General features: G+C 38.8%; 1 protein-coding gene across 2 annotated transcripts in view; it reads right to left on the minus strand.

Annotated features, from left to right (window-relative positions):
* The window catches only part of CRYBG3 (crystallin beta-gamma domain containing 3), a 108096-nt gene that overhangs the window by 68264 nt on the left and 14948 nt on the right, over positions 1–24884 (minus strand). Inside the window, exons 2-3 of one of the 2 annotated variants that reach the window (XM_019757207.2) lie at positions 20622–20688; positions 5493–5920 (exon numbers count right to left, since the gene is read on the minus strand). In XM_019757207.2, coding sequence (XP_019612766.2) covers positions 5493–5920; positions 20622–20688 — 495 coding nt within the window. The remainder of the gene's footprint in view (positions 1–5492; positions 5921–20621; positions 20689–24884) is intronic. The other variant, XM_074333088.1, reaches the window with a different exon arrangement.

The raw sequence follows: 24884 nt of genomic DNA on the forward strand, positions 1-24884 counted from the left end.
TGTTTCCAAACAGGTATACTTAAATGCTTTATAGATATTAAATAGGAAATCTGCACAGTCAACTATACATAAAAACAATTACAAAGCTGTTTATTATTTTTAATTAAGTGAAGATGAAATAATTTACAATGCCTTTTGATGAGGATTTCTTTTAAATATACTTCAAAATACAGATAACTTGTCTAAATTTTCAAAACTGTGTTAGTCATGATTAATAGTGATCAAAAACATGTTTGACACTATAGCAATGGAGAGCATTATGAAGCCCAGTTTATTGTATTAATTTGTCTAAATTAAACTATTAACTCTTTTTTAAACACACCTTGATTATTAAAAAAAAAATGAAGAAAAAAATTAGGGGCATTTTTACATGAGAAAGACAATGCAAAACCTTCAGTTAATTCGCTCTTTCTTAAAATAATTGAAATTTTTATGTGAAACTAAAATCCAGTAATTTCAAAAGTACAGACTCTTAATTTTAAATAATATTTTATATTTGAAATATTCTCATGATTTCAATAAAATAATTAAATATACCCTTGCTTGCAATAAATTCATATCACAGAACCAAAGGAACAACTTTGATACTAAAAATGTAGATTCTCAAAATTATTAGTAAATATCTTTTCCAGGTATATTATTTAAATAATATCTAAAAATCGGGTACAAGCAGTCCTTAACCATACCATCAAAATAAACTATTAACCAAAATGGTATTCAACTTTCATATGATAATTCCTAAACAAATTGACAATTGTCAACGGGAAGTTACTGAAACTGTAATTCAAAACATGACCATCTGTAAGATTTCTAAAGCTGGGTTGGAAGAAACCTGTTATTTCAGTTAAACTGGGAATCCAGTGGACTTTTCCTTTCCTCTTAAGAATCACTTTTCTCAGTTGTAAAACAAAAGATCTAACGATTGCAATAGTTGTGGCAGCTGGATGAATTTCTTCCTGTGGAATTTTCCAATATAACCAAGGGCTCTTGGGTCCTACTGACAGTGTCTACCCTTGAAATCGGACTTGGAGGAGTTCGAAACTTCTTATATAGTGTCTACCAGCTGTTCTTATTGCTATTAATTCCTATTATCAATTGTTATTAACTGTGTGATTTAGGGGGTGTTACTTAACTTTCTGAGCCTTATTTCCTTATTTGAAAAGAAATATAGATGGAAACAAAACAACAAAAAGAAATCACCTTTCTTGGCTGAGGTGGTTCTGGTTCCTTCATTATCCTATTAACAAGGACGACTTTAATAAAGAGAATTAAGAGTCATAATGTCCTCTTCCATTTCCCACTGTCTAGTACCCAAAGAAATAAACCTGACTGGCGAGAAAATTCTGAGATGTTATAAATTAAAATTACAAACTCATAGACACAGAAAATAGTTTAGTGGTTACTAGAGGGTAAGGAGGGTGGGGGGTGTTAGATGAGGGTAAGGGGATCAAATATATGGTGATGGAAGGAAAACTGACTCTGGGTGGTGAACACACAATGGGATCTATAGATGATGTAACACAGAATTGTACACCTGAAATCTATGTAACTTTACTAGCAATTGTTACCCCAATAAATTTAAAGAAAAAATTAAAATTACAGTGGCTAGGGAGTGAAAGAAAGGGAGAACAGCCAGCCTGTTAATAGCTGTGAAGCAGCTCTGACAAAAGGCTGCTCACATTCCTGTAATTCCTGTATATCTGCTGGAACTTCAGATTAATTTCCAGGTGGCTATTTCTGTAGATTATTTTAGCCAGACACCATCGAACTCCAGGAGCCTCCGCTTTTTGCTTACACATGGGCTTTCCAGACTGCTGCCCACAGCCAATCCATAGGAGTGTACATTTCTTTGCAGGCTCTGCACCTCTCCCCAAGCTGGCCCTGCTTCACTTTCTCCCACTCCCTTGCCTATAGCGAATGTAATTTCTTTCAGATGGTGTACATCTTTCTTCCTTCTTCCCTCTACCTGACGTATAAAAATGCTTACAAAGGCCGAGAGGATGGACATGTTGTCTTCTCTACCGAGCCATGCTGCCAGTGGTTTCGACTGCATGCCCCAACACCAGTCGTCTTTTTTTGCTAGCAATGGCCTAACCAACCTTTTCGTTTAAAAAGACTCGTGAGAGTTAAATTTTACTTTTGTTTAATATGACCTATTAATCTAAACCAAAGGAGAAAAAGCACAAGCTTTCTATTCTACCCAATTCCTATATAACAGCCTCAAAATCCCTACCACTGTAAGTTACTTTGGAACCAAAGTCACCGTGGAGAGGTTGTTAGAAGATTGCTGGGCTCCACGCCCACGGATGCTGATTTAGTGGGTCTGAATCAGGGAATTTCCATTTCTAATGACTCCCAGGTGATGCTGTGCTGCTGCCCCAAGGGCCACACTTTGAATAGCACTGCTTTAGACAATCCTTTATTGAGGATGTACCCCAATTTAATATTTTTTTTTTTTTTGCTGTTGGACATTTGTTTCCAATTATATATTTCTATAAATAATGTTTCAATAAACACCTTTGTACATTACTAGAAATAATCAGGTTCTTGACATTGTCCTAAAAATGTGTCCTCCACTCCTAACACTAGTACATCAGAGCATTAGCCATTTTCAACATGACTCATAGAGTATTATCATTTATTATTAGTTATCAATTTAATAGTTTGTATTTTCTTGATTTCTAGTGAGAACAAACCTTTTTCCTACTTATTACCAGTTTCTATTTCTTTTATTTGAATGATTTGTTATATTGTTTGTCCATTTTTTTCTATTGGTAAGTTGGTGTCTAAAATGCTTATCAGTTAAAGCACAATCGGACATTTTTCATATATAATTTTCTCATAGCCAATTTAATGTATGTTGTTTGACATAAGTGAGTTTGAAAATTGGAAGTAATCCAACCTACTGATCTGCTATTCCTGATACCTTTATTGCTATCATGCTTAGAAAACTGTTTCTTCTCAAAGTAAAATAATTCACATTTTTAAATTTTGTATGTTTTAACACATCTGTTACCCCTTTTCAACTAGTTTTAATATAAAAATGAGATAAGTATCTAGCTTTGATTTTTTTCCTTGAAATTGTTTACCAATTTCCCCAATTCCTTCTACTATAAAAGATGTAATGTCGCCATATTCAAGGATTCAAATCACAAATATACAAGGGTTTATTTCCAGACTGTCTATTCTGTTCCATTTAAATGGCTAGCAAATATTATTACACCAGTATGACATGGTTTCAATTAATGTAGCTTTATTAGTACATTTTAACATCTGGTAGGGCAAGCCCTCCCCACCATACCACTTTTGACAGGCAAATACAAATCTATCTGGGTTCTCAGTTCTTTATAACTATAAGATGGCTCTGTGGCTACCTCATTAGCTTGCTACAAGGAATTAACTGAAAGCACATACATGAACACATGATGAAACTACAAAGAACTACATAGTTCTAAGATGTCACCTATATCTGACTATTCTATTATTATGACCTCTTCAAATAATAAAAATAATTCACAGGTAGAGGTTAAACTAAAATCAATAAAACAGATCCTTTCCGGTTATGAATAAATACTTTTGTTACACAAAAGGTCTAATGGACTCAACATTGTTGTAAACATTTTGGGGAGTAGAAAGTATTCCTTCTATTGCAAATTGGTGTAACCACTATGGAAAACAGTATGGAGGTTCCTCAAAAAAATTAAAAAAATAGAACTACCACATGACCCAGAAATCCCACTTCCGGGTATTTATCTGAAGAAATCCAAAACACGAATTTGAAAAGATAAAATACATATGAGGTTGGACAATTAAGTTCACAAACTTGTTGTGATGACGTTGCTAACCTTTTTTTGGTATCAGAGGGATTACTCACTATGAATTTGTACCAACTGGACAAACAGTTAACCAAGTTTACTATATGGAGGTGCTGAAAAGGCTGTGTGAAAAAGTTAGATGAACTGAACTTTTCACCAACAATTCATGGCTCTTACATCATGACAATGCACCAGCTCACATGGCACTGCCTGTGAAAGAGTTTTTAGCCAGTAAAGAAATAACTGTATTGGAACACCCTCCCTACTCACCTGATCTGGCCCCCAGTGACTTCTTTCTTTACCCAAAGATAAAGGAAATATTGAAAGGGAGACATTTTGATGACATTCAGGACATCAAGAGTGATGTGACAACAGTGCCATTCCAGAAAAGAGTTCCAAAATTGCTTTGAAGGGTGGACCAGGCGCTGGCATCAGTGCGTAGCTCCCCAAGCGGAGTACTTTGAAGGTGACCACAATGATATTCAACAATGAGGTTAATGTAGCACTTTTTCTAGCATGAGTTTGTGACCTTAATTATCTGACCTCGTGTGCATTCCTATGTTCATTGAAGCATTATTTACAACAGCCAAGATATGAAAGCAACCTAGATAACTAGATAAAGAAGATGTGGTACCTATATACAATGGAGTATTACTCTTCCTTAAAAAAGAATGAAATCTTACCACTTGCAATAACATGGATGGACCTAGAGGGTATTTTGCTAAGTGAAATAACTCAGACAGAGAAAGACAAATGCCCTATGATTTCATTGATATGTGGAATCTAAAAAACAAAATAAACAGAAACAAACTCACAGATACAGAGAACAAGCTGATGATAGTTGCCACATGGGAGGGGGATTGGCGGGGTGGGTGAAAAAAGTGAAGGGATTAAGAGGTACAAATTGGCATTTACAAATTAGTCATGGGAGCATAAAGTACAGCACAGGGAATATAGTCAATAATATTATAATAACTATGTATGGTGTCAAGTGGATACTAGATTTATCAGGGATCACTTTGTAAGTGACATAAACGTCTAACCACTATTTTGTACACCTGAAACTAGTATTTAATGTCAACTATAATTGAAAAAGAAATATTCCTTTTAGCTCATCTGAGTAAAAGAAAAATAAGTTAGTGGCTATTTGCTAATCAAAGAGAAAAGGGTAAGGAAATGCTCCTTAAATTTGTGCAAGATGTCAGGTTCTTACAACTGTGAAAAAGATTCATTAAGGCCAGTTTTATAAATAGAGTCAATTTAATTTCTTTTCTTAACCTCTACAATTATATTCCATAAAGAAAAGATATTGATATAATATGAATACAAACCTTAGGACCATTTTTGTTCCCAAAATGAAGACACTGAACACATTACCTGACCTAATACAGGAAAAATTCAAACAGAAAATACTCATTCAAGGAAATCTTAAATAAGAAATAAATCTTGTCTTGAACTATGACAAAGCCCCTAAAAGGTATTAGTATCACTCCCTACAATAGCTCAAAAGGCCCTAGATTACATGTATTGTACACAGAATCATATAATTTTTTTACCCGGTTGCAGGAACATTACAGAATACTTTTTCCAATCCCTTTAAAGAATAGGAGTGTAACTAAGGATCAAAAGCTAGGTCCAAAAGCTCAAATTTTTGCCTCAAGTAAATTTTAAACTTACTTTGTCAAGTCACTGGTTTCCTGTTCACTGTCTTGTGTTGTATCCAAAGAAAAGGCATCTGAGAGTTCAGTGGAGTTGGATTCCTGTTCTTCTGCTGGAAGTACCTGGGTTCCCAGGGAGCCGCTGGAAATCGCCCTCTCCTTTTTGATCCCTTCCTCATGACGGTCACTGGGATTTCGTACACCTTTCTCAGTTTTGTCATGGTCATCTTTTAAAGAAGGTTGCTTGGCTTCGCCAAGAGACGATTTTCCTGAGATATTGAATAAGTTACCAAGAAACTGAAAAAAGCTTTCTTTTGGCTGTCGTTCACTTTCTATTTTGCCATCTGAAGTGGAACCAGAAAGGTCATTTGGCTTTTTGGAATCTTCCTGCACTGGAAGAGTGATTAGCTTCTCAGCATGATTCCTTTTGTCCGCACTTTGGGGAATCTTTGAAAACAAAATAAAGAATAACAAGCGTCACCATTTAAGAATAAGACTGATGGCTTCTGTTCCCTTAGGCAGTTTACTGGAGGGACTATTCAGCCAACTTGAACAAAGCTATATAGTAAATGTCACAAATGGGAAGGTACTGCACACGTGGGAATCCAGAACAGAGGTAACTAGTTCAGATGTGGTGGCGGTGAGAACAGCGAAGTGCCCTCGGAAGAGACCTAAACAGTGACTATGTGATGCTCCTGCACCTTCTTCCCTCTCTTCTATCTCTCTCCCCCTCCCCTTTTCCTTCCTCCTTCTGCCCTTCTCAGTATTTAATGGTAGCAACTTCTAAGGAGTTTAATGACTGGAGGTTAGGTTACAAAATGAGAAGAGTGAGAGGTAAGTATGGAGAAACAAGTAAAAGAAAAGATGGTGATAAACCTTAGGTGTATTTAAATTTGTCCTTTATTATTGCAGAGCTAATGGACAGTTTTTGCAAACATTTGGCATATTAGACAAATTAACACCTAAATAGACTTCATCATTTCGGCATTGCCTTAACCCATGAAGTTGCCACAGTTATGCAAAACTGTCCCTCTTAAGGAAAGACAGCAACATGGTGCATCACTTGAGAGGAAAAGCCCACTCAACTCCTCACGGTAACACAGAGTTCTGATATGTGCGTTACTGCAAACCGTGCGTAGCCCCAGGAATTCCTGCACACAGTAAGCACTTCCAGAGGTGCCTTTTACCTCCCTGCTCGTAAATAGTAGTAAATCAAACACACCCATGTACGTTCTGTGTGAGGAAAGACTGACCTGCTATATCAAAGAGCATGTTGGCAACTCTACCCCCACTCTTCCCTAAAGCTTCATTATTCATTAGCTTAGGCCAGCGTGCCAACTCTCCCTGCCTTCCAAACATGCTCACTCACCTACTTGTAAAAGGAATGCGCGCCTGACTTTATCTGTCAGATGTTATGCTCACCAGTAGGTGCTCACAGAAGAAAAGCTCAAGTGTGAGTCAGAAAAAGATCAGGACACCGAGGTAAAAACCACCCTAGGGCGCCGTACGTTCACATGACAACATTTTGTAAGAAGCTGATCTTTAAAAAGGCAGGAGCATCACAAATATACTGTCATTTGTTCACCTCGTTCCATGTTTTAATCCAAATGCAAAACAGTTTAAAGCAGTGTTCCATTAACCACTAATAAAATTTAGCATATGAAAAGTTGAGAAAAATGTTTAGAATCCATTAGCCCAGCAAATTTATTTCAAACCAACAGCATTTTAAGTTTGTTCCCACCTTAGGTATCAGATGGTATTTTTAAGTAAACACAGAGCATTTTTTTATGTGTTAGAACCTTAATATAACCTGTGAGTCTCTGCATTTAGAATATCACCAGCCCTCTAGCATCACTCAAAGTCTCCATCTCATCCAGCCAACCTTCTGCTCATTATGGAAGCTGCACCCTCTCCTCGTACAAATTGCATAAACGGCCTCTGTTTGGCAGTGCAAGATATGCTAGGTGACATTTTGAAAATGCTCATGTGTGTGAAAGATATACATTTTTTTCCCTTACTGAATTTAATATGATGTAATTTCCAACCACAATATTCCTTTCTCAGTCAAAATGAACAGTGTTACTGTAACATGAATAGAACTGTGACTTGTTTCTATAACTAGTATGAATGACAACTCATGTTGGGTACCTACTTATTATATCATAAACATTCTTAAAAAGCTTTAGAGACTCACAAACAGTCTTATAAAACTGGAGCAATGGATTTAAAAAGGGAAAATTAGGAGAACAAGGAAATTAAGAGAACATTTTGACTATCAATAAAATCTCAAGACAAGTAATTTCTGTCAAAAATTGTATTTATTTCACTACATTAGTTTTTACTTGACAATTCCTTTCAAAGTATAATAGACTGGTTTCTAAATAAGGAAGCTGCATTTCGCTAAACTAATGAAAGCCTTCACATTTAACCTTTTTAGAGTTTTATATATGTATATGTAGACACATATATACCTTTTAAATCACTGGTTTCTCATTCCCCTCACATTTGCAGCTGCTTTGCTTTTCTAGAATTCCAATATCCTCAGTTTACTCAAGAGCATATTTTTCAGTTTCCTAAAATGTCTTAATTTTTCCCTAATGATCTTATGGGAAATTTGTATCATTAAAATACCCTCAACCAAAAAAAAGCATCTAAATTTAGAAACAAAAACTAGCAGAAAAGAACACTGATATTCAAAGTAAACACAATAAATTATGTGCTGATATAATTCAAACGTTCAGTTTGATTTAAGAAAGCTGTTCTTTGCCTTCAGCTTAGACAACCAAGTGGGGCCGGCCTGCCACAAGCCAGCGCCAATGTCACCAAGAGGACCGTCTGCCACTCGTTCCAGTAAGTGAGTCAAATGAACATACTCAGGATTCAAGCAAACATTAAGAAAACATCGATTCCAGTTGTTCTCCACGATGTTGGTATTCTGCAAATAACCTAGTAAGGCTACTCATGAAAGCATGTGCATCTTATGAATTTAAATTTTTTCCCTTCATACTCAATATTTTGTAATGCAGTACCCTTAGGTCCAAATTCATCCATCTGTTTTTTGTTTGTTTGTTTGTTTTTTGCTATGTGCCCAATAGAGGGAAATACAGGAAAGCATCAGATACACTGATTAACAAGAAAGCTACGGCTTCAAGTTCATGGGCCAGTGAGATACTCGTTGCATTGCTGTGTGGGGCTAACAAGAGGCATGTGCACAAGTAACTTGACTGGGGATGGGGAGAAGCCTCTGCCTAGAGGAGGTAACATCTGAGGGTGAGAAGAGCATTGTAGACACAAATCATAGCACATACAAAGACACAGCAGTGTGAAATGCGTTTACTGGGCATGGGAATGGCTGAAGACGACTGGGCACAGGGCATAGAGAATGAGGTTGATAAGACGATCGGTTAGAAGTTGGGATGAGCAATGACAAAGTCATACAAGACTAAGTTTTCTAAATTGGGCGTCTATTTGAATATGGAAGCCAAAACTGGACATGGAAAACAGAAAAGAGGTGAGATTGGGCCCTTTGTGGGGATGGAGTTCGGGGAGGGCAACAAACTATTTAGATGTCAAACATGTTGAATTTTGGGTCCCCTGGTGACACACACGCTGAGATACCGGGCAAGCAGTCAGAAACACAGCTAAAGAAGGCCATCTAGCAACACAGTGTGTGCAGGGGCAAAGGGGCAACAGGCAAGAGCCCTAGAGCAGAGAGATCAAAAGGCAGGCACGAAGAAGAGAAGAAAACAGTGACAGACTGAGAAGGCCAGTATCAGACCAGGTCATCCACTGGCAATACTAGTCTCCAAAGGCAAAAGGCAAAAGAATATTTCCAAAAGCAAAAGGGAGTCAATGCCAAATGCCACTGTGAGGCCAAGAAAGGTGGTCACCGGTCTTCAAAAGCATCAGGCATATACTCCTTCAGGGGAACCATGCATTTACTCTTCTCTCTGCTTAGAATGTTCTTCCCAGACAGCTATATGACTCGCTTCCTCTCAGCTCCTTCAGACCTTCACTTAAAGGCTCTCTTCATTGGAAGGTTCCCCAGTCACCCTATCTAAAGGAATAAACTCCTCCATTCTGAAATGGCTTAGATCCTTTCTCTGCTTTTTCCTCTTTGTACTTGTCAGAATCTCTCTCTCTCTCTCTCTCTCTCTCTCTCTCTCTCTCTCTCTCTCTCTCTCTCTCTCACGCACACACACAATTATTTACTATCTGTTTCTTTCTCAAGAAAGTAAAAGCCACAAAAGCAAGGATTTTTGTCTGTTTTATCCATTGCCGTATTTCTAGCGCCTTGAAAAGCACCTGACAATAAGAGCCAAAAATGGTCAAAAGTTTGTTGGATTAATAAACAAAGGAAGGAGGAGTATAGAGAAGCCCTAGGAATGCAAGAAGAACAGTCATACCAGCTCGGGAATTTGTGAGGAGGCCCCCAAACTCAAGGTGCTAAGTAGGGAGCAAGGAATCAGGAACAGTCCGCAAATAGAGGGAAACATTTTTGAGAGATTTTTTAACTAGAAAAAAAGACATACGATGACAGCTTACGGTCTAAGACAGAAGAAATGGCCTCTTGTTCCTGTTTTGTGGATCAGCTCTACACATGTTAGAAAGGGAAACTGCTGTACAAGAAAAGTATGACAGGTCCCAGAAAGAAGAGCAGAAGGTGATGAGATAGAGTCAAATATAGTTTTGAATCCTTCTAATAAAGGGAATGTATTGGCCTTGGAGAGGAGTAGGGACATTGCCTCTTCCAAGTCACGTGGAAAGGTAGGGCCTGAAGCCTGAGTGATTCTGCAAGTGGTGAAGACAACGGGGAAGGTCTGACAAGTGGCCCTGACCTCAAACAAGTGGGAGGAGAGATGACAATCTAAAGGAGGGATGCAGAGGTGGGGCTGGACCTGGGCTCCCCAGACACAGAGCCTCGGAAGAGGATTTCTGGGAAACGCAGCAAAAGGCTGAAACTGGGTATACCAAGCCGCAGTGAGGGTCCCCGCAAACTTTAAAACATTCACGCATTCACTAAACAACGAATAGCAAGATACTAGGTGCTTGGATGCAACAGTGAAAAAATACACCCCGAGCCCTGCTTTCACGAAGCCTACGTTCTAGTGACGTAAGAACTAATTTGTAGGTCTAATTGGCCTTAGTTTGTCATCCATTTGTCTGTAGCAGGTGGCAGGTGCTGTCTCAAGATGGGGACTGGCACAGCGAACAAAGTCAAGAAGATGAAGGGGCAAAGACTGTTGTCAAACAAAGACTACTGAGAGGAAAGTAGGGAAGGGCCAGGCGACTCTTCCTTTACTGTCTCAAGCACCTGGCTTGGTCATCTTTTTACCTCAGGCTCCACCCTCTACCGTCACTGTACGTAGTGAGGCTGACCCTTCAGAACACTCTGGTCCCCCAATTCCTTAGCCCCGTCAACTACGACCTCACTTCCACTCTGCCTGCCCCTCTGGCTAACCCTGGGCTGATCTGCCCACAACCACCCCACCTGTGAACCACAAACTCAGGTTTCCCCAGGGCTCCCAACCTCTCATCTTTCCAGCTCTCTTACCCCACTGTCCCCGTCCCACCCGTGTTCTCTGGGCTCTTCACAGCTCCTGTCCTCTCTTACTCTGTCCCTTTCAGTTCCCACAAATGTTCTTTTCACAACCAACCTCCCCACCTAGAAAAATTCCAGGTTTATCTTTTCCACATAAATGAATGAGTCTTGCTTTAAAAGCCCACACGGATATGCACAGCTATATGCAGATTCAGACTCACAACAATTCACCATTTATTGCCTTTTACAGGAGATCGGTCTGCAACTTTCCCCCCTTTCCCACAGCAATTTCAAACCTTTCCCACGTCCCTTAGGCTACCCCCCCCCCCCCAGTCTCACACCCTCCCTCAGTAGAGGACCCTCCCTTGTACGTCATGGAGACGCTCCTTCACAGTCCTGACTCCACCTCTCCTCTACCTGCGTGACAGCAGCGCCATCTGTGCTATGGTACCTCCTTCACTTACCCTCACAATGAAGAGGGAAAGGACTCCTCCTTGCGAGGCTAATTCCTCCACCAGGCTACCACTCCATAATCCTTCATGTCTCATCAGGAACCTCAGTTCCACATCTGCTCCTTCTGTATGCCCACCATTCAACACAGAAAAGTCAAGAACTGTATGACTTCACTCCTACGTGGGATATAAAACTAAAAGCAACAAAAGAACAAGACAAACAAACAAACACCCAATAGATGTAACTTAAACTGTGTGTCCAGGGGCAGCGCCTATCTTTTTACTACCAACCTCCTTAAACAGGAGTTACTAAATCTCACCATCTTCTTTCCCTTTCCTCCCAATCGCTCCTTAAGCCCCTGCAATCTGGCTTCCTCCCCAATCAGGCTCTAACCACGATTGCTCAGAGGCACTGTCCCACTTAATAATTCAATGTACTTTTTTTTTTCTGTCCTGGTCTTTTATGATGTGCTTGCAGAATGTGAGACTGAATCTCTTCCTGAAAACCAGTCTTCCTTTGGCTTCCACGACATCACGCCGAGGTTTCCCTCTTCCTCTCTGAATACTCTCTCCACCTCCTTCAAGTTCCCATCCTTCTAACATCCCTTATATATCATGTTTCTCCAATTCCCAGCCTGGTTCTGATTCACCTTCACAATCTTTTGAGATCTCAGTTCCCACAGATTCAATTAATCAAACGATTCCCAGATTTGTATTCTCAGCTCAGACTGCATATCCACCTGGATGCTTCACTGGAAACTCAAACTTAGTACATCACAAATGGAACATGACCATGCTGTGTCTCCATTCTTCCACTTTCTGTAACCTATTACATCCCCACCTGCTAAACAGTCAGACAAACATCAGGACACCATGACCTCTCCCTTAGCATATTGCCAGCATTGACTTGACTTGTTTGCTTGCTTCCACTCCTGTCCGCCAGTCTATTCACACAAAAAGCAGAGCAATCTTTTACAATTCAAATTGGATCATCCTTAAAAGCCTTCAGTGGCCATGCACTGCCATCAGGATAAAATCCAAACTCCCCGCCACGGCATTCAAGGTCTTGGTGGATCCACTCTTACGTCTTTCTCTGACTTCATCTCCTCCCACTCACTATACTTGCAGCGTCTAATGTCATCACGCAAACTCTCATTCATTCTCTCCCAATCTCCTCGCTCTTCTCTCTCTCTCTCTGACTACAGTATGTCTTTGCACAACGCCATTCCCACTGCTGGGACCACTTATCTCTCGTCCTCATTGCCTGGGATATCCCTACAACTCAAGTTTTTCAGAATAGAAACCGCCTGTATATGTTCTTCCGATGGACATCCCTAACACCTTTGGTTTTCACAAGGTGAAGGCAAACAATTGCATAAGCTTTCATCATGAGTAGTACTGTTACCTAAAATTATTAACAGTTACTAAAATCTGCCATTCATATACAAAAACCAGCTGCTGACTAGAGAATTCTAGTAACATCTGGCCACAACACACTGCTTGGAAAATTTGCCGATATTTGAAATTCTACCACCGATTAGTTATTATTTTCCTCAAAATTGAGGAAATTTCATTGGTTTATTTTTGCTGATATCTTGAGTTAGCTACAGTTTAAGTAGTGCTGCAATTTTAAATCAAAATCACTATTTACCTTTATCATAATGGATTTAGTTTGCGGTAGGTTGTCTGATTAACTCCATATACACTAATGACACATACTTACATCAACAGTATTTCTCAATAAATGAATTTCACTACTAATGTTAAGATGCAAAGATGAGCGATTTACACCCTATTGTTAAAGTAATTCTGCTTGAAAGATAACATTGTATTTTTATCACAGAATCACTTTCCCCCTAAAAAATGAGAACGGGCAAGCAGCTTGGCCATCGATCTGACTCAACTAGTCACTGTTTGTTTAACAAAACAATTAAGTTACCTGCAACTTTTACGTCATTACACACCAGTGCTGTAATCCGTTCTGAGGTGGCACAATTTGTTACCAAAATTAGTTAAAAAGCTGAAATCTCACTTTTTAAAAATGCTTGAGAATGGAATTAAAGTTGTACGTCTGTGGTGTTATTTTCTGTGTTTCATTTCCACGTAATTTCTGCTCAAGGAATGTAGTTACATATACTGTACTAAATAAGTGCCTTTAACCATAGGTGGCTCAAGACAGTCATCTATCATATGTGTCAGAGCAAGAAATAGGTTAAAAACTGCTGATCTACATAAGAAAAGTCTGAGCTACATAGGAGCAATGGGTATGGACAGGAAAGAGGGGCGGCTGACGGGCCCTGGCACAATGGGGAGAAAAACAAAACGGCGGATCATTCTTAGATATCAAGATTGGATAACTTGTGGACAGTTTAGCAGGACAGGAAATTAAGAAAGAAAAGGAAATGAGGATAAAACACACGGAGTTCAACTTTTTAAGTACGTCAAATCTCATACCCAGCGACACTCATAGGAAAGGTCCATCAAAGAACTGGCGCTGTCACCGTGAAGCTCAGGGAACACATTGGGCTGCAGGGGCAGACTGCACTTTGTCACAGGCTAAGATGTAGGTAGAAATCAAGTCAACCAGGGCAGGTGTGTGAGGTGAGAAGAGAAAGGAACAAGATGACATGATAGGAGAAAAGCCATTCCTTCCTTCCTGTTACGGTATAAAGACTTATCCAATGGAACCCCTGGGCCAGAATTATAACTGCCTGTAATTCTATGAGAGCTTTTTTGGAGCCCCCTCTAATGCTTTCAAATTAATATCTGGCACTCGTGGAGGAAAATTTACTCACAAAAATCTAGAGTATGTACATGACCCTTCATACTCAGTTCCCACTTTGATAAAGTACTCCATCATACCACAAAGACCTTTCTAGGTATACGACAGGCTGGCGCTGCTGCAAATCAAAGCAAATACCTTACAATACATTCAACACCCAGATACCTCATATCTACACCCTGATATCTCATAGCAAGGCCTCAGACCGGCACCAGCCATACTGACAGGCCTAACCCCTGGCTGTCCTTTGCGCTGTCTGGACTGCACAGTGGCACACAGTGCACTCTCCATCTCAGGGGTCCTGACAGCAGTCAGTGTTTATAGAAAGAATCGAGGGGGTAGGAATCTTTTACTTCTAGCTAAAGTTCAATATGTATACCTTCGTGTATGCCTTCTTTTCAAATATTATAGACAATGGATGTTTCTAATAGCTGATTTCTATAGTATTCACGCAAAAAAGTCAGCACCATTCTCAAGCAAAGGGTTATTTCTAAGTTTGAGCCAGAATTTAGATGGCAAGAAGGCAACTCTTGCTGAGTACCTACTTTGTGTCAGGCACAGTGCAGTGCTATCCATGTTAACTCAGTTAGTTCAAAAAGAATTCCATTAAATAAGGGTTGAACACCTCCCACTACAAATAAGCAAACCAAAATTCAGAGAGGTTGAGGCATTTTCTGAGGTTACAAAGTTACTGCATGGAGATCTGGGATTTAAGCCCAGATATATCTGATTCCAAAGACTGTGTTCTTTCCATCACTGCACATATAAATTTAAAACTGTTTCAAAAAGGTGCATGGTTGGCAGAGGCAGAGAATAGTAGCTGGTTGTGAGGCTCCAGGTAACATTCCCATCAGCAACCAGTGAGGTTTGCTTTAATCTGTTTATACACAGGGTTCCAAGAACGATTGTAGTTGAAAATTTTTTTTAAAGAGTGCACGTTTAAAAAAGAAAAACTGAAAACCTCTATTTTAAATTGATGTCATACTGCTCTTATCTGTATCACTGAGAAAAACCGATAGCACACATTTATTAAGGTCATAATTTGTTTAAGTAAATTTTGCCCTAACCAAGAGCACATTTAATGCATTTAAATTTGACTACCATTTCACCTTTGGCTGAGAAAGACCAATAAGAGTCACACAAATCAAAATATGAACAGATGCATAAATTTAATTTGTTCATCTTACTAAACAGTATTGTACTCTCAACACGAGAGTTTACATTAATATGTAAAGAACAATTAGTGACTATTTTTCTTCAGTGCGATAATCTTGAACTATAATTCTTCCTTTTTTATATATCAATAAACAGTGGCAACAATAAAAAACGTATAGCTATTTGTAGTCAATGACTTACTTATGGTAAGATTAAAAGTAAGTGTAATGAATCATAAATAACTAACAGTAACGTGTACTAGGTTGATACTCCTCGATTATCCACAGGAACACACAGGCATACATGAACCACTGCCTTTTGTAAGATGCCAGAACCTTCATCAAAGTTGCATGATTAGTTGTTATGGGCAACAATTCTAAAGTGGGATGCAAGTTAAATTTTATAAAAAGCAGATGCCAAGCTATTGAGAATAAGCCTAATAACCATCAATTTTAGGTCTGGTTTGGAGAATCTATAACCTGTGGTTCAGATTTAATTTATTTTATTTAGCTCATGACTCATTTCTGAAAACAGATTTACAGCCGCAGCTCTTTTAATATTTTAATAAGATTTCTTTTTGGTAAATTTAGTTTCACAAATGGTAAGCACTATGATAGAGAACTGCATCTGAATTCTCTTGCCTCCTCTCCCTAACAGTGTGAGTTTTGTCAAGTGACAATCTCTGAGATTCACCTTCTTCGATTATAAAAGATAATTCCGATCAACACTGTCGATGAACCACAGACACTGAGTTCTTTTCTTGTAAAAAGTACTCTAAAATGACAATAAGGGGATTTTTTCCCCTAAGTTATAAGTACAAAGAGAGGAAGATAATACATACTAGCAGAAGAGTTTTCAGAAAAGTTTCAGCAGGCAAAGGTCAGATGGAGGAAGCTTCCACCCTACTACTGTCTGCGATGGAGAACTCTGACCACAAGACAAATAATCCACCCCACAACCTGCGAAAGCTCAGGATCTGAAGACACTGGAGCAGTGTGAGACGTGGGAGTAAAGAATTTGGTTGAAAACCTCCAAATGGAGTACCTGAGCCCCCAGGCTCTTCCCTCGTCCCCAGCAGTTAAATGTTTCTCCCTACCTTCTACCACCTCCACCTCCCAACCAAATATATATAGCAAGAACATCTCTGAAGATACTGAGACTTATGGGCAGACTGAATTTGAGGTATCAAAGGCCATCCGTGTGGAAATGTCTGAAACACTGACAATCAAGCCCAGAGCTCAAGAGGGATGTTGGGTAGAGAGCTAAGAGCCAAAAGATGAAGCATAACTTTGGAAGACTGATATTGAGGAGGGCTGAGGGCTTTGAGAAATTAAAGAAATTTAGCCAGAAGAGAATCGGTGAAGGAAACAGAAGGAAAAGGTCAAAGACAGGAAGGAACTGAAACAATAAAGTACAATATCATGGAAGCAAAGATAAAAAAAAAGAAATTCTGGAAAGGAGAGAAGACTTGCAAAATCAAGTGTCCCAACTGATTAAATAACAACGAAGTAAAAGCCCTTGAATGTGGTTAGCAAAAAGTCACCAACTTCATGGAATGACTCACTCATGTAACAACTACTTATTGAGTATGTATGACATGCGTGCCAAGCACATACTAGGTTTCCCACGTCTGAGGGAATGAGGGGAGAGACAAGTTAGAAAACATGAAGAATTAAAAGTGATTAAGACAGACAAAATTTTGGTAAGAAATTTTGGAGTAAAATGTAGGAGTGAAGTGAAATGATAAACTGAAAGGAAACCAGACCCACAAAAGGGAAAAAAAAATTGTAATTTTATACATTAAGAAATAAATAGAAGCCAGTGAGATGGAGGAATGACGAAGTCAAGGCAAGATCCAAGAGAAGCAGGAAGTAAAAGACCAACACCACTAGCAGGGGGCTTGCAGGAGTTTAGTCTCGGAAGGAGAAGGGGACGAACACTCCTCTGAGGTAGGACCAAGGGAACAAGGCGTTCTAACATGTCTCCCCTCTGTTAAGTAACAGACATGAATGAAGCAAGAGTCTAAGGCTCCAATAGAAGAGCAGACCCCACAGAAATATAAAGGCAGAATGTGGACTAAATAACTGGAAGTTTTGCCAGCTAGATATAAAAACCAGATCAACATAAAAGGTATTTATATTACAGTGGAATGGTAGATGCAAGTGTTAGAAAAATAGCTAGCAATATTAGCAACATAGCAAAATTCGTACAATCATGTGCCGTATTAACAGTGTTTCAGTTAACAATGGACTGTATACCTGACAGTGCAGAACGGAGTCAAAATATTCCCATCGCCTAGAGACATTACAGCCCCATAACATTGTAGTGCGAGGCATTACTCACGTTGTCTGTGGTGATGCTGGTAAATAAACCTACTGCATTGAGGGTCATGTACAAGTATAGCACATACAATTATGTACAGTACATACTACTTGATAACAAATGACTATATTACTGTTTTAGGTATCTATTACACATTTTATTGTTATTTTAGAGCATCCTCTTTCTACTCATAAAAAAAAAAAAAAGGGTTTCTGCAAAACACTTAGCCGCGTTACACCAGCAGCAGCCTTATACATCTGGTGTTTACTGTGTCTTCTGATTGCATCATCGTCTCTTGTGCTTGATTTAATCTTGTGTTGTTTTGCACAGAAGTATGCTGTCCAGGCCTGTAGCCCAGGAGGAATAGATAACACCACACAGCCTAGGTGTGTAGTAGGCCCCACCAGGTAGGTTTGTGTAAGTGCCCTCTATGCTGTTCGTACAACGACAAAATTGTCCAATGATGCATTTCTCAGAATGCATCCCTGTCGTTAACTGGTACGTGACTTTATAGCATATAAATGATATTTTAAGAACTAAGAATCTAATGATGTCCAAAGATAATATAAAGCTTCCATAAGCTCTAGTTGTTTGAAAAATACAATTAATTTTTGTAGCTTAAACTTATAACCAAACAACCTTCGACATCTTGATTTGGTATCTCAAAGTCAAATACTCACAAAAAGAAATATGTAAGAATATTTATTATACATAAGTCTGTCATGTTTTAGACTCAAGAGGAAAAATGCTGTACATTTTTTCTTATCACAGAAGGCAAAATCCAGGATGGAATCATGGCAAAAAATGTCGCATTACAATGGAGTGCTATGTTTCAGAAAACTATTCATTAGAAAGAAAACAAATGCATGTTTTAAGACATTTGCTAAGTAAAAACTTAAATTGAGACTATTTAAAATAACAAGACCATAAATATTGTTGCTAACCTTTTTTCCCCTCAAAGTATAGCGCTATTGATGTTATCAACATACATATTTTGGATGCCAGGCAGCAACAGGTCGCTGAAGAAATCCTACCACTAGTTTCTGGAACATAAAAAAGGTTACATGGGCCAAAATGCTGCAGCTACCCCACTGAGAGGACAACGAGGCCCTTTCTATTAAGGGCTGCCTGAACTGCCCTGTGTAAGTAATCTCATAGGCCTCAAATCCTAAGAGAAACAGTCTCATGACTGGGAACCATATTTACTTGGGAACCCAGATCCTAAATTGAAATTAACCTGGGTATTTAAAACAAGATATTAAGAATACGAGTAGACAGAAAAGATTGCAATCATGCAGGCCCAGCCACCATATCTGCCCACAATATGTATTTACTAAATCCACAAAGACCTGACTTTCTAGATGAAATTTCTGCAGGTAGAAAGTAGCACTATTGGAAATGAAAGTCTGAAGGCCAAGTTCGAAGACTGAAGGTTTTTAAAAGTGAAATAATCGTGAAGTAGTACATGATCAGTTACAGGCCGAGTGGAGAAACCAGTGGAGACCAAGAGAGGAGAAGGGAACAAGGAGAGCAGGAAGGTTTGGTGAAGGTCAAGGGTGGGTAGAGAGGCAATGAGGGATTAAGAGACGGAATGACAGGAGTTGGCAGCCAAAGCAACTTCGAAGTTTGCACCCTCACAAGACACATACTTCCCGTGAAGCAGTTCAAGGGCAAGGCTGTATGTATGTATAGCATTAGATGTGAAAAACTTGAAGTAGGGCAAATCAAGACATGTAAGAACAGAAGGAGAGGGAGAGAGCAGCAGTAGAGCTCCTGCAGTGATAAGCCAGCAGGCTAACAACTGGCTGCAAAAGAGTAGATGGAAGATGTTATAAAACCTGGGAGCAGGATTCTGTAGCCAAACTCACAAAGGAATGAAGAAAGATAAGGGAAGCAAACTGATCCTGATTTCTTTTCTTTCAATAAAGTTAAAAAACAAAAAAAAATCAGATCCCAATTTTTTTCTTTCTAAAAAAATGTGTATTGTTTACAATGACAGGGAAGTCGGGATGAAAGAATGAAAACAGCTTTATCTTGACCATATTTAATGCCTTTGAACCTTATGTAATGTTTAGAAAACGTGCCCCACATCAGTAGTCAAGAATTCGGATGACTTCCTGGTCTTTCCACTGACCAAGCTAACTTACCCGGAAATCCCTGGAAAGTACAAGCTTTCTCCTTGACTGTCACAAACCAAGTAAAAAATAAAGTAACTGGGGCCAAACTCTACGAATGTGGGACAGCTATCAAAACTTGACCACATACCTGCCCTCACGTTACCAAACAACATAAACACCTAATTTATAGAAAATCACTTATGAGTAAAGAGAAATGTACAACATTTAGTGACTTTCAAGGGTGTTTAACTACACTTATCAATAACTATCTAGGTAGGTGCGTAGCTTATATACTTTCATATGTAAGCTGACCAAATATATCATCACATACTAATGACAAGAGTGAATGTGTTATTAACTTCTACCCCCCAAAGCACTATTAGTTGTCAGCAGCATTTGAGAAAAGTTGACATAGATCAAAGACCTTCCTAGGGAAAAGAGATTGTAGAGGTCAGGTGATCCAATTTACAGATTAGAAAACTGAGGCACAAAGAAGTTCAATGTCCCAGCTGAAGGCCACAAAACTGGTTAGTGGCAAAGCTGTAATAACAATATCACACTCTCCATCAACGTTCTCAGTGCCCTTCTCCCCCCACCTCTACCCCACCCCAAAATGCAAATATCTGATAGAATTGGGCTGGATTTCCACATAAAGTAATAATATGGTGCACTTTTTGGAATGTAAAATGAAATGACAAAATCTAAAAGTAGAAGAATGAGCAGAAATTAAAAGAAAAGTATTTGCTTAATATAAAATAGTATTAATTTAAAACTATACCTTTACTGCTTCTGATGAAAGTATATTTTCCTTTTTCTGACTTGTACTCATGGGTTCATTTTCAACACTGAAAAATAAAAACCACAGTTTCTTTTGAAATTAAAATAGAATTATCAAAATCATACAGTTTCTGTGTTTAAAGCAAAAATTGAAAGGTCTTTTACCTGCAATGCTCAAAAGATTCATATACAAAATGTCAGAGTATGTTGGTCTGAATCTCTACACTTGAAAACTACATTAAAAAATGCTCACCCAAAAAAAGGGGAAGGGATTAAGAAGTACAAACTGCCAGTTATAAAAACAGTCACAGGAAGGTGAAGTTCAGCATAGGGAATATAGTTAATAATATTGTAATAACTATGTATGTTGTCAGGTGGGTACAAAACTTATTGGGGGATCACTTCGTAAGTTATATAAATGTCTAACCACTATGTTGTACACCTGAAATTAATATAACATTGTATGTCAACTGTAATTGACAATTTTCTTTAAATGCTCATTCAGGCATCAGAACTTCGTGAGTTAATTATGCATTCTATTTTCTTAAGTTGATCACCGGCATCACAGAAATAATGTACCTGAACAAAGGAGCACGGGTGTACAACTATCATAATCTTGGAAAGTATTAGCACTCTTTGCTTTTATTTATATTAAGGCTCTCCACGGCCTGATCTTTTTGGAATGCCGATGGTTGAGAGATATTTGGAATACATTTCTACTCAGCAAGATTTTTAACCATGGAGGGTCATCTAGCGAGTTTGGGGAATACTCAAAATAGATGCAGGCTTACCTCGTCCCAAATGTACCCTATATGGCACCCTAAGAATCTAATTTTCCAGACAGTCAATTCAAATTGTCTTATCTGGAATACCTTCACAGATGCCCTATGCCCCATCATAAACTACTTTGTTTATTAGGCACATAGGTATTTCAGAGCTAAAAATGTGTATCTCTGTACAAGATATCTTGTTTTCATACTTCCATAATCCTGGACAAATTGAGTAGCTCCACTCTAGAGCATCATGAGTGTCCTGGTTACGCTGGAGATTGTGCGTGGCCTCGAGGATGTGAGAACAACTGGTCAGGGGCTTTGTAAAATGCAGTCTAGTAGGAGAGACTGACACACAAACAAGCTGCGAGTACAGTTTGGTACATGTTGTAACTGCGAAATGAACAAAATGCTGTGGAGCAAAGAGGACTCAAGGAACAACAGAGCTGCCTGCTCAGCAAAGTGCCCACAGAGGAGGTCCAAAGGTGAGGGGAATAGAGAATATGGCAGTTTCGGAAAACCATGTCTTGGTTGTTTTTAATATAAGACTGGGGCACAGGAACTTGTGACTGACAGAAGTAACCCTGCTCGAGATGAGAATGAGACCAGCGGTCAGTGGATGCCAGACTATGAAGAACCTGCCTGGTCAGTTACAGAATTTGATCTTTGTCCTACCGGCACTTAGCAGGGCACAAGCATAAAGCAGGAGGATGACAGAGTGGGGGAAAACAATGTGGAATCATAAGGGTTCACAGTGGTAGAGGCAATGGAAAGGAGGTGGCAACAGCTCAGATCAGGTAAAAGCCTCCCAAAAGAAATGGGATGGAAAGAGAGAACACAATTTATGCTACTTAGATTTTCCATTCATAAAATCTAGTTCAATTATGCAGAGTATCCAAGGAACCAATGGCAATGATCAAAAGGCACACACACACAAAAAAGAAAGATCATGAACACCTAAAAAATATAATCGATCATAAAAATTTCATTAAGTCTGAGATTCAGTGCAGGAAACAGAGGGACCAGCAAGATACAGCCATGCGCTTAATCCTTTTAAATGTCAATAAGAAAAACAAGCATGTAAAGAAGATAAATATATCTGTGTGTTTAGCACATGGAAATTATACAGGTAAAACGAGGGACAAAAGTGGAAAATATTGCACAATACATATGCAGATCTTATTTCATGCGTATCTATAAAAGACCGTCTCAAGTAGCTGTTACTTTTTTTTTAAATTTAATTTTTAAATTTATTGGGGTGACAATTGTTAGTAAAGTTACATAGATTTCAGGTGTACAATTCTGTATTACATCATCTATAAATTCCATTGTGTGTTCACCACCCAGAGTCAGTTCTCCTTCCATCACCATATATTTGATCCCCCTTACCCTCATCTCCCACATAGCTGTTACTTTTAAAGTGAATGGCTTATCTCTTTTTACCTAGTTTTCTAGCTTTACCTTTTCGCAAAGTTTACAATTCAGTTTTTCTTTTTAAATTAAAATGTCAATTGATACTGGTCTACTTAACTTCAAATCAAAAAAAAGAGACTGGCAAAATACAAGTAAACAGACCACGTTACAAGGATTTGACGTGTAATCAAGAATAAGACTGACCTTGATGATTTTGTAAGTGTCTTCTCTAACTACAATCTATTTTGAATGCCTTTATAGGGCCTCCCAGTGATGTTGAGCTTGACCCCTGACTTATCATAGGCTAGGGAATGTGGATGGAAATGACAGCATGGAAGTTCTGGACTGAGACCACAAGAGGCATCATCTGCTTCATCCTGGTCTTGTCTGCTCATTTGTTCACTTATCACGAGAGGAGCAACCAGAGGCTACCTTTCAGCCTGGCCCCCACAATGAGATGTGGAGCAGACCCAGAACTGACCCAAAGCCCCAAACCAAACCTGCAGCCTGAACCTAAGCCACCCAGCCAACCCTCAAACCCATGAGTGCGAGTAAGAAAAACAAATGCTTGTAGATATAAAGCAACTGAGTGTGAGTGGTTTGTTACCCAGCATTATTGTAGCAGTATCTGACTCATACACTTCCATGAAAGAGTGCAGCCCAGCCAGCCAAGCTCTGCAAGCATTTCCTGAGTACCTCCTATGTGTGATGGAAAGTAAAAAGGAATTTAAAATCATCTTTGCCTTCAAAGACAGTTTCATTACTCCTTCTATCCCTCCTTTGCTGAGCACAGTCACGACATAGAAATCACAAATCCTTATTTTATAAAAAATAAATGAATGTTTGTATTTCTATTGTTGAAGGGAAAAGCACAGCTCTATAAATGGTACCTAGCAATACTGACGCATATCTTTTCTAGGAACTCAGCAGTGGGTATGATAGTAGCCTTTCCGGGGAATGTATGACTCAGCTATTCTTTAAGGGATGGGAAGGATTTAAAGATGCTGGACACAGTCCTCCAGCCAAGCCACTGAGTTTTAATGTCCATGTTTCTATCTATAAGCATTTAATTTTAGTCTTCTAGTTCCTGCTTCAAGATTCCCGAAATTCTACTTATCTCGAGTTATTGACAGTGCTTTCTATAAACTTACTGCCTTAGTGTGATTGTAAATGAAAACGGTAGAAGTTTCTTTTCCAATACAAAAGTTCTGCAGAAAATGCAGCTCTGAGTCCATGGGATTAAGGCAGTATTTTCAAGTAGCTGTAATTACTTACATGTTACGAATACACACCAAAAGCCAGAAAAACATTGTTGTAAATCAGTGCATAAGTATTTCGTATTGAGCAAACAATTGAAGAATTTAAAGCTGAAATCACCTAAAGAAGTAATACCTGAAACTTGATAAAACTTTCTGAAATGTATAGCCTACATTTAAGTTTCATGAATCTTACCGCTAAGCAAAAATTTCAAAATGTATGGAGTTTTAAAGCAAACAACACATTTTAAAATTTTGGGTTAGCTGTAAAAATCACTGCTTCAATTAAAGCATTCCCACTTCTTTTCTAGATTACTAGAGTCCCTTCTAAATTGGTGTCTGGCATCTTCTGGATTGCTCTGCTTCAACCCATTCTTCCTGGTCAAAGCTATCTTGAATCTGATCATGACACTCTCCTATTCAAAAATTCCTTCAGCAATTCTCTATCAGTTGATGAATAAAAGGGTCCTTAGCATAGGTATAGAAAGTTATTCATGACCTGGCCCCAGGTACACCTGTCTCATAAAACCACTTTCTATTCATAGAATATGCCACGTTCACACGCCAGCAAACCACTTTCTTCTTCTGCCTGCAACATCGTTCCCCACCCGGTCCAACTCTTTTTTTTTTTTTTTATTGGGGAAGGGGAACAGGACTTTATTGGGGAACAGTGTGTGCTTCCAGGACTTTTTTCCAAGTCAAGTTGTTGTCCTTTCAATCTTAGTTGTGGAGGGTTCTGTTCAGCTTCAAGTTGTTGTCCTTCCAGTCTTAGTTGTGGAGGGCGCAGCTCAGCTCCAGGTTCAGTTGCCATTGCTAGTTGCAGGG

The sequence above is a fragment of the Rhinolophus sinicus genome, linkage group LG01 (genome assembly GCF_036562045.2).
Source record: "Rhinolophus sinicus isolate RSC01 linkage group LG01, ASM3656204v1, whole genome shotgun sequence".
Classification (NCBI taxonomy): domain Eukaryota; kingdom Metazoa; phylum Chordata; class Mammalia; order Chiroptera; family Rhinolophidae; genus Rhinolophus; species Rhinolophus sinicus.